We start from the raw sequence: 10,798 nt of genomic DNA on the forward strand, positions 1-10,798 counted from the left end.
GGATAATGTTGTGTTGTAGTATTTGTGTTTGTGTTGGGATAATGTTGTGTTGTAGTATTTGTGTTTGTGTTGGGATAATGTTGTGTTGTAGTATTTGTGTTTGTGTTGGGATAATGTTGTGTTGTAGTATTTGTGTTTGTGTTGGGATAATGTTGTGTTGTAGTATTTGTGTTTGTGTTGGGATAATGTTGTGTTGTAGTATTTGGGTTTGTGTTGGGATAATGTTGTATTGTTGTATTTGGGTTTTGTGTTGGGATAATGTTGTGTTGTAGTATTTGTGTTTGTGTTGGGATAATGTTGTGTTGTAGTATTTGGGTTTGTGTTGGGATAATGTTGTATTGTTGTATTTGGGTTTGTGTTGGGATAATGTTGTGTTGTAGTATTTGGGTTTGTGTTGGGATAATGTTGTATTGTAGTATTTGGGTTTTGTGTTGGGATAATGTTGTGTTGTAGTATTTGTGTTTGTGTTGGGATAATGTTGTGTTGTAGTATTTGGGTTTGTGTTGGGATAATGTTGTGTTGTAGTATTTGTGTTTGTGTTGGGATAATGTTGTGTTGTAGTATTTGTGTTTGTGTTGGGATAATGTTGTGTTGTAGTATTTGTGTTTGTGTTGGGATAATGTTGTGTTGTAGTATTTGGGTTTGTGTTGGGATAATGTTGTGTTGTTGTATTTGTGTTTGTGTTGGGATAATGTTGTGTCGTCTATATAAAACTATTATATTAATCAGGTAGGAAGTCAAAAACGTAGTTGAGAACAACATCATTTAATGCAATAAGACAACACTAGTTAGCCAAATACTTATTTAGTTATCTAATATTATATGACAGATGGCTAATCTTTGCTAGTTATGTTAACTTTCGACTAATTTAGCCCTAGCTAAATAATTGTTAGACCAATTTCTTTTCGATGAAAAAGTTCTTCAAGCTTCTCATTTGCCAGACTCCCACGGTGAGTAGTAGTGCGGTCTGGACTATCGCCCACCACAAAACATTTCCATTTGTTCCTTCGCTCATTTGGCGAAATGTTTCCTCACGTCCCTGTGATTAACAGTAAAAACAACTTCATTCAATTCAATTCGCACACATTAAAAGGTACAGTTTTGCTAATGTGCTCAGAGTGAATCCCATTGTTCTATCAGTACGCAGTAATTATTATCAAATGCAGTCCGTTTTTCAGACTGCTATACTCTTAAAAAAAATTCACTGGCTTTGTAAATATCACAATAATAAAAAATCTCAATATCACTTCAGCGATTGTTTGAGTTAAAAATCCAACCGTTCATTTTGTCTCAAATTTACATTTATTATTTAGGTTATTATTTAGGTTTATTTCACGAAAAGAAGTGATGCCCATGCTGTGGGCTCTGTGGCGCAATGGTTCTCGTTCTTGGATGACACGAGTCATGTTTTTTTTTGTTTTGTTTTGTTTTTTTTTTTAATAATGAGTAAAAATCTAGCATGAATGAAATTCAGTTAAAAACATTTAATAAATGTAGCCCATTATATTTTCTGTTACATCTACATAGATTTTCAATTATATCTACTCATTTTTTTTATTGGTTTTGACCTAGGGTTGATATCGCATTAACTTACGATTTTAATGATATCTACTCGATTTTATGTGTCATGGTACTAAACGTAGTTACTCGGATCGACTTAAATTTTTTTTACGTCCATTGACTCAATTCATAAGGTATGTTTCACAGCTTTAATGACTCGATATATTTGAGTGTTGAAAAGAAACGTGTAAAAAAAATGTTTCAGCAACAAAAAAAAAAAATTGAGGACGTCACAGTTGAAGTTTTTCGAGTGCAGGGTCGCGTTGCCTTCCTTCGTTCCTTCCATGCTTACCCTCTCGAAGTCTTGCTGCTTGCTGATGAACTGCATCTGGCTGATCAGGTGCTGTATTTTGAACTCCACTGATTCAATGGTGTCTTTGGTCTTGACAGCGCTGGGATCGATGGTGTGTTCTACCATCTGTACGTCTAGATGCACTTTCTGTACAGGGATAGCCTACGGTAAGGCTTCTTTCATACATAATTTGTGAGTCTTCATAGAAACTAAAACTTAAGCATAACAAGAAATATTCTTCATGCGAGCCAGAGTAAAAGTATTCCAAGCATGTGTCAGTAACTAGCGTCCCCGAACCCCCTCCCACAACGCACACTTTGTTGGCTCAGATATTAAAGTACTACTACTACTACTACTGTACACAAATATCTGTAACAGTACCATCTGGTGGTGATTCTTCAGTGCTAAAATCCGTGATAGCATCACGAATAAGAAGACCTACAGTATAAGCGGGCCCTAAGTAGCCCAGTCTACTCATAATAAGAAAAACAGGATGGTCTTTGTGTGTGTGTTACTTTTGTTAACATAAATCACTACAGTGCCAGTTATTTCAGATAAATTACAGAAATTTGGATGTAGATTTATATTTATATGCACAATGAACAAGCAAGAGACGGCAGTGTCGGGGAAAAGCTTCCTGAGACAAAATGAGGAAGAAACTTTTAGAGAAACCAGACTCAAAAGGAAACGGGTGATGTTGGATAGTAGGACATTCACTGTAGATTCCTAACGGTAAGTCCTAACGTTTTGCTTTTGGGGGAAAAATATGATTTAATTGAATAGCAAGGTCAGATTAAAAAAAAAAAAAAAAGAAGAAGAAAAAGCTCTGAGTATTTACTTTGGTTTCACCCTTGGAGTGACCTCCACTCTACGTAGTTCATGTGAAATGTAGGTGAGATATGACCGTCTCAAGCGTTCTCGACAAGGACCGAAATAAACTACCCAGGAAGGTAACGTGGAGCGTTTTAGAGATGTGCTCACGTATAACGTAAAAGTAATGTACAATAATGCACAGGTTTGGCCTTGACTTACCAAGCGCTCGTTCGCAAACACAGAGAATCTTGTAGCGTTTGATTTCATACACAGGAAATGCTGACCCGAGAAATGGGACGTGAAAGTGAATTTTCCATATTTGCCGAATCGTTTCATCAACAATACCTGCAAACATTCGGAAAAAGCCAGGGTTAAACTCAATGCTGCTGTCAAGTAGCAGAAATATGTATGTATATATTATACGTATATATATATATATATACACGTATAATATATATTTTACCATGTAATGAATCGTACCCAACCTCAAGATTAGGGTCTTTAACAGTGATGGTTAATCCAAGGTGTGGAGAGCGGTCTTCTTTTCTATCCCAGAGCTCTAATAAGATATGACCTGGAGGGAAGACAAGACTTCAAACTTACTTTGTTTGCATAATGTGTGTGTGTGTGTGTGTGTGTGTTTTTTTTTTATTATTATTATTATTATTATTTACTTGACTGAATAAGAGCTGTAGGTGTTGATTCTTGACCATCTAAAGCTAACGATAAACAGATTTTAAAACCTCTTGTTATTTAACAAAGAAAGGTGTCGACACGGCGAGTCGTCGTGGGAAGAAATGTTTATTTAACGATTACGGAAGGAGTCTCCAGCGTCAGCACTTTGTAAGAGTCAGTAAGTACACTGCCAGTGGAAAGTCTTCAGGGCAGAGTGCTGTGTGTTTTCCTGTTTCTCATTAACACGACTAACTCGTTTTGTCTCGCTGACTTCAAAGAAGAGAACGGAAGAGCGACTGTTTACACGTGCTACGATGTAACCGATAACAGAAGCTAACTTGCTCTGGACGTTCCACCAAATTACGTGTAACTTTAAACAGATCAAAATAAAATGTGTCATTCATTAAAACATTACAAAAAAAAAAAAGAAGAAGATGTCATTATTGGAAAATGGCCGTGGTATAAGAGGAATAAAACACTTCAGGTTAGATTATTTTCATACAACAACATGACATCACTTTGTATTCCGATTGATTATAATACACTGTTTATTGGAAGCTGTTTCATACCGACTGTGAACACTTTTAAGTGTCACAGAATGAAAATCAGCTTATGATTTCATAATATAAGTAAAAAGCATTAAAGAACACATTAAGCCGGAACGGCAGAGTAGAAAAATAATTTGATTATAGAATCAAATCCATTTTCTTTCTTTTTTCCCCCATTTTTCCAATCTTAGCTTCTATCAAAAGCATTTAAAGCTATTGTTATCTCTGTGTGGTACAGTATGTGTCTTCTTTAACCTGCTTTAAATACCCTGGAAATATAGAAATAACATTTTTTTAAAAATAACTATATTCAGGATATTATCTATACTCTTAAACTAAGCATGGCATCAGCAGCGTATCTATAACAGTATAACAGCACCACGGAGCCGAAAGAATAAAACGACTAGAATGTATGTTAATGGATATTGTAAAAGCAGTATCCTTAACGTTCTTTACCTGTGACGAGGGTGTCCTCAGGAATCTCCTCAATTATACACTTTTCCCTCTGTTGCGACAAATCGAAGAACATCGCCGGAGCCGAAATAACCAGGCACGATATCAGAAGGCAGGTCTGCGTTAAATTCATCCTGGTTATTGTTATGGTTTCAAAAAAGATAGACGGTACATCTAAAGCAATGCTGAGAAACGTACAAGATGGATATCGGTCGTAGTCGTATGTGAACACGACGGCGTACGTGTGAAACGCCCACCTGCATGGCGTAGTGTTACTCAAACAAGGTTAGGAGAAAAAGAGTGATAAGACCACAGCAGGTGCTTAAAGGTGATAAAGTAAACCTAGTAGTTGTTCTGCTTCATAGAGGAGAACTTTTATTTTAGGAGTGTTTTATTTCATGGAGTTTAATCCTTGAAAAGGAAACAAGCAGGCCTAATATTGTAGCTGAAGCAGTGACAGACGTGTTGACAGGAAACCGTTTATTTGTTCATATTTACAGTTGATATGTACAATTTGTTGCATTGAATGTACAGACATTCAGCACACAGAAGGCATTATAAACAAGTACTAAGTACTTGACTTGATATGGAAGTGTAGTATCTTTGCCGTTCCACCAGGGGGCACCAGTTGGTTTTAAAAAAAAAACAATTTTTTTTTTTTTACAAAACACCTAAAATTGTAGTAAAGTTAACATTATAGTAAATAGTTCATAAAGGGCTGTTCTTGTGTGTTGATATGACACAGTGAAGTCACACTTTATAATCATGAAACACTCACTTTGGCTTTATCGAGCTGATGTGGAGGTGGGCGAAAAAGAATATCTTGTCACAATACTCAAATACTCTATGATACAAAACATGTATGACAATACATGTTTCCTAACAAAAAAAACAAACAACAACAACAACAAAAAAACACATACAAATACGATAAAGACCCTGAAAAACAGTTTGAATTTTATTTCTACACAAAATAATTTAACACTGAAAATGAGGGAATATTAATTTTCTAATTCAAGTTTTGCATTTTTTAACATCAAATCCGCTTGATATCATTTCAGTATCACCCACCTCTAATCTGAGGTACTTTATTATGATTATGATTATGATCTTTTTGGCTTCCCACCATCCCCGTGTCCTAAATATATTACGTGGGTTATTTCCGTCAGTGTATAATGTTCTTCATAAGAAACGATTCATATATAACTACACTATAGTTTTACAAAGCGTTATTTTTGTCATTGAGAATCTGTCGTTCAAACCGGCACTGTATAAGGAAAAGGAGGAAATGAACTGATGGAGGTTGTGCGCCAGGCTCTCACTCACAGTTGTCAGGTACGCAGGTTTTCTCCTCCTCGAGAGGTGGGCATGAAGAGCCGTTGTTAGCAGGCTTTATATGAATGTAACGGGTGCGATATCGCATGCCTTTCTTTTTCTCCTCGCCACACTGACCTTTGCATAGACCCCAAGGTGACCACGCAGACACCTCACAGTCAAGAGGCGTATCTGAGGACAAACACAGATAAATAAATATTATAATCATGAAAGTTTGACTGGTTTCAGTCGCTTTAGAAGTTACTTTTTTGGTTTAGACTATATTAATAACACGTGGTAATCCTACACAATGACAGAGTTATTACTAGAGTGTATTGCACAGGGGGGGCAGGCAGTTTACCGTTCGTATTGTGAATCAGACTTGGATACCTAGCCGTTATTTGATACGTTTCTGCATCCCTCTAATTAGATATGAACTTTTTGCCACCTTCAAATGTTTCTTGAAAACAAAATCTGGTAGATCCTTCATAATGAAACCAACCAGAAATCTCCTTTTTCTACAAGACCTTTCCAGAAGTTCCAGCCTTGTAAAACATTGATCGCTATGACATATTGAAGTGGTTGAAAAAGTGGGGAAACAGAGAGTTGGCACATGAAGATAAAAGCATGACTGGACTTGACATTAGATATTGTTTCCATGACCAAGTCTTTGTGAGTTGCAGAAAAACCTCTAAATGGACCGACCCCCATGATCTTGTTTGGGTTTGTTGTTTTGGTCACCATGGGGATGGATAAACTTTTGTTGTTTTTTTTTTTTTAATTTTTGCTTACACAAGCCCTTACTGGATTACCGTAAGTTCTCTCCAAAGAACATGACTTGCATGTACAGTATAAGACGGTATGAGATACAATAAAGGCTCATTTTTTGGCCGTAGATGTATTTGATATTGAGTACAAATATACACCATTTTGACATTTTGATGGACTTTCTTTTTTTTTTGGAAAGAATGCCAGTTCTCGTCTTGTTTTCTGCTGTTTAGTTGGATTAATTCACGTTGCGTATTGATGCAGTTGTTGGGAAAAAAATAAATAAAAGTATCGTAGTATAATATTTTATGACTTACTTATGAGAGACTCGTCTATTTCATTGCCAGTGGGAATTTGGTTGGATTGCGTAGGCTCGATCGGCAAACTAAAGATCTGTTTGCTCTTGATCTTGGTGAGTGTGACCTTGGCTATTGGGGGAAGATGTTTCAGTCGTGGATAGAAGAACGAGTTGGCGGGGTGACTCGGAAACGATGAGGTTATCTGAGTGAGACGAGAAAAAAAAAAACAAAACAAAGCGGCGCGTGACCTCTGATACTGATTTAGAGTATTGAGAAAGATTGTCTGTCTGCTCGTGGTTACCTGTGTGACTTTGTCCTGGGGAATGGTTTCAAATTTGGGTGAGGAAAAAGTGAAGCCACTGTCTGTGCCAGCATCATACGGAAACAGAGTCAGGCTAATGTTTTCTTTCCAGTGGTCTCCATCACACAGATTAAGACTGTCTATCCCGACAAACCAGTCCGGGCTCGGGACAATCCGCATGATAAAAGACAACTGTAAAACAAGAACGGTGATAGTACCTTGTTGGGTTTAAGCTCATGTGAACTCATCACTGTAGATTTGCAGGTTATAAAATGCAGAGGCTTGAGACTGGGATGAGGGATGGGGTTAGCACATGTACCTTTTGATATGAAATCGCTCTCATTTGTGGAAGTTCGTATTTTCACGTGAAACACGTTAAAATTTGCTTTGACTGAATTTATAGATGATAAACCAAGATTATAAATCGGAATTAGTCAAATGACTGGACTTGAGCGAATATGTGTGTGTGTATATACAGTATGTGTAGCCGCATGGAAAGTACAAACGTATTAAATATTGAAGCGTACAAGCCAAGTCTGTTCTTTATGTCTTATTATTTCGTCGAACTTACAAAGCTGTGCCTTGCGTACACCTCAAACTCCGTGCTTGTCTGGCCTGTCCCTCCAAGAACAGCTGGCGTGGAAAAGATGCCGTATACACTCTGGATGCGCTCCCCAGCTGCCTCCACCTCCTTAATCAGAGTCCAAGCCTCTCCTTTTTCAGAGAACTCTCTCACCCCGTTACTTGCGTATTCGTTTTTTTGCCAGATGTGATAGTCTGAGCTGTGAGTTACTCCTAAAAATACAAATAAAAACAGAGTACATGAAGCACTATTATAAATATCCAGTACTCCGTACCCGAAAATACGTTAAAATAATTGAGCACAAAGTCTGACACTTTTTTATAGTCGACAGCATCAATAGTTTTCTCGTTATAGCTGTGGTAAGCTCTATAATGCCTTGACATTCAAGAGTGTTCCACTCACCAATCAGCGGAGACCACTGAGCCGGAGGCCTGTAAACGGGGTACTGCTTGGGGAAGGAAGTCTGGCTCCACTTGCCTGTAAATGTTAGTCTGTATTTGGCTGTTGAAGGTGCAGTGCAATGCGAGTCCACTACACTCACAGGCATGGTGGCGATTCCACTAAGCAGGGTTACCATCAAGGCGAAGCACCACAGCAAGCATCTCATACAGATGGTTTTCTTCTTTTCCATTGCTGGTTCTGACAGAATATTGAGATTTATTGATTTATTGAGACACAGGCATGCCGTTAGCGCCTGTCACATATATGGCAAGCATAGGAATTATGAAACTAGGAACACCAGTAATAGTAATCAGTTTGGATTTTTAAAATAATGCGTATTTACTACCGAGGACAGCGTGTGGTTTTCCAAACAGATTTCCTGACGTATGAACTCGTATCACACGTGTGACGGTTTATTAAAATATGCAAATACTTACCAGACACCAACATTCTTCATTGATAACAACATTCATCATTGATATTTTACTTAGGCTATAATATCTATATAGATGTGATTGTTTTTTCTCATGCATTCTTAAAAGTATGGTGTGGTGCTAGAGTCACAAGCTTAGCAAGATCTACAGTTAGTGCACCACTAATGCAACATCCTGAATAAACAGAGCATGAAGACTACTTACTGGCTTTGCAGAGACTGATGAGCTTTCTGCAGAAGAAGTGGAGGTCACCTATGCCTGGGCTGTCTGAGAGAGACTGCGAGACTCTATCACTGCGTGCAGCTATTTATGCCTTTCCACAGTCCCCTCGGTTTAACCGTATCAATAACCTCCTGACCCCTCCCTAAAACGAGCGCTCCATCCTCCATCTTACAGTTCCGTCTAGGATTTGTTCACGAGCACGCAACGGAGGTTAAATATGTCATAGTTGGAGTCAGGAGACTCTTTTTTTTTCTTTCTTTCTTTTTTCTTTTCTTCTCCTCCTCCTCCTGGGAAAATGCTTGAGGGAAATCACAGTGTACAGCTGTGTTGTCTTTTGTTGAAGTGAGACGGAGAGTGAGAAGGGTGGAGTGTGGAAATAGACTTGGTTTTCTGCCTCTGCAGCGTAGGCACCACAGCTATCCCTTAAGCTAACTGATCCCGCGTGCCACCCACAATTGCTTCCACATGCTCACGTTTTGGCAACCTTTTAACCACTATCCCTAGTTTCCTAAAACTTCATTTCCAGTGAAATGCTTGTGCGTGTGTGTTCTATACTTCAAATCCTTCTCTCTTTTTTTTTTTTTTTTTACGATGAAGGAGTTGGATTTAAGAGCCGTTAATATGCAATTTGCTTTGAGTCAGTTTTGCTTCATGGCATTGGTGAATAAATGTGGTGGACATGTGGTGCCATGCCTGTGTCATTCGGAGGTCAGTTGGTATCAGTCATCACGGATTATTCATTCAAGCTGTGTGAAATGTCACTCCACGTGGTCGGTGTGGGACTACTCCAGAATGCGGCAAAAAATATGCGCACACACATACGGTGCCCTTCAGAATCCCTGGCTGCCTTCATGATGATAAGTAAAAATGTATGAGATGTATAAGAAGAATAAGACATTAGTTATTAGGGATTGTACTGGTACAATCACAGTCAGTTCACAGAGTTCACGCTCCCCCCCCCCCGCCCCCGCCCCCCAATATGATGTTTTAATGAACATGAACTGACCTCCATCTGCATGATGTTATGTGTTCTGCTGCATGACTGACACATGGCATACAGATTTATCCCCATCGACCCTATTAGCGTTGGGTTCTTCTTGTTTAAATAAGTTCTTTGTTATAAAAAGACGTTCCTCAGTTGATGAAAGTTGAGTCGAGTGAAAATTTCAAATGTTTGTGTGAGTAATGTTTACCTTGTGCGATAAATTGTTATCAAGGGCGCCAATATTTCTGGAGGGTACTGTATATACCACCCACAGGAAACAGGGTGAAGTAGGAATACATAGAAGAAGGAAGTCTACCTGACTGTAAATGAGAGGAAGCAGTAAATACCTCAAAAACCGTTCTGCTTCACTTTAATGACTGTAAAAGCCTGAATTGTGTGGTGGTGTTAATCTTATGGGTTTTTTTTTTTTTTTTCCCCCCCAGAGTAAGTCATTATCTCTGATCAGATCCCTTTTATTTCGCAGGTTCCTTTCTGGATATATTTTGGATAATATATACTGTCCCCTCTGAAAGGCCTACTGTTTTCGCTATACACTGCAGACAATTAGGTTTGAGATTTAAAGTTCATAAAATTCAGCTTTCGTTTCTTGACATTTACATCTAGACGTGTTAAGCAGCTTAAAAACATGGCATCTTTCAGCCCGGACAATTCTTCAGCTGAGCAAAAGTATAGGAACAGATAGTCTTAAAGTACTGTTGTCGCTTTCGGCAAGAATGCCATCGGTTCCAGGAGTTTTTCTGAACCCACTGATTCAATACCTAGAACTCAGAATCTCTTATTTCTGTAAGTCATCTAAAACACTCGGATCGGCTCTATTGAGGTCACTTGAGCTCTCGTTGTAGCTAGGTACAAATGCTTAATTAAATCGAACCTGGTGATACTGTACATATTTGCGTCCCGTTGTTATTAAATATTCAATGCAAATGATGCGGCCAATAGGGTTAATAGCTAAAAGACTCAGTGTGCCAGCGCTGGCCCAGACACCTTTTCCTGATTATTGTCACCTGTGTGGAGTTAGCTTCACATGTGTCTTTTTCCGTTGTAATCCCCACCAGTCTAATTACTGTATATTACTTTATTTGTATAATG

At 38.3% G+C, this 10,798-nt stretch overlaps 2 protein-coding genes across 3 annotated transcripts; both read right to left on the reverse strand.

Annotated features, from left to right (window-relative positions):
* Nucleotides 1-755: 755 nt before the first annotated feature.
* Nucleotides 756-4,718, reverse strand: si:ch211-255i20.3 (transmembrane emp24 domain-containing protein 9). Its single transcript, XM_053631005.1, has 5 exons — nucleotides 4,345-4,718; nucleotides 3,151-3,239; nucleotides 2,885-3,010; nucleotides 1,853-1,999; nucleotides 756-1,039 (listed from the first exon to the last, which is right to left on the reverse strand). Exons 1-5 carry the CDS (start codon nucleotides 4,472-4,474, stop codon nucleotides 890-892), a joined length of 642 nt encoding a protein of 213 aa, XP_053486980.1. The 5' UTR covers nucleotides 4,475-4,718; the 3' UTR covers nucleotides 756-889.
* An 88-nt stretch (nucleotides 4,719-4,806) lies between these two features.
* Nucleotides 4,807-9,511, reverse strand: spon2b (spondin 2b, extracellular matrix protein). 2 transcript variants are annotated; one of them, XM_053631004.1, is made up of 6 exons: nucleotides 8,686-9,511; nucleotides 8,009-8,239; nucleotides 7,595-7,818; nucleotides 7,024-7,215; nucleotides 6,741-6,924; nucleotides 4,807-5,847 (listed from the first exon to the last, which is right to left on the reverse strand). In XM_053631004.1, exons 2-6 carry the CDS (start codon nucleotides 8,235-8,237, stop codon nucleotides 5,660-5,662), a joined length of 1,017 nt encoding a protein of 338 aa, XP_053486979.1. In that variant the 5' UTR covers nucleotides 8,238-8,239; nucleotides 8,686-9,511; the 3' UTR covers nucleotides 4,807-5,659. The 2 variants fall into 2 exon arrangements, with proteins under 2 accessions (XP_053486979.1, XP_053486978.1); XM_053631003.1 differs by having other exon boundaries at nucleotides 8,009-8,245.
* Nucleotides 9,512-10,798: the final 1,287 nt, after the last annotated feature.

The sequence above is a fragment of the Ictalurus furcatus genome, chromosome 8 (assembly GCF_023375685.1).
Source record: "Ictalurus furcatus strain D&B chromosome 8, Billie_1.0, whole genome shotgun sequence".
NCBI classification, from domain to species: domain Eukaryota; kingdom Metazoa; phylum Chordata; class Actinopteri; order Siluriformes; family Ictaluridae; genus Ictalurus; species Ictalurus furcatus.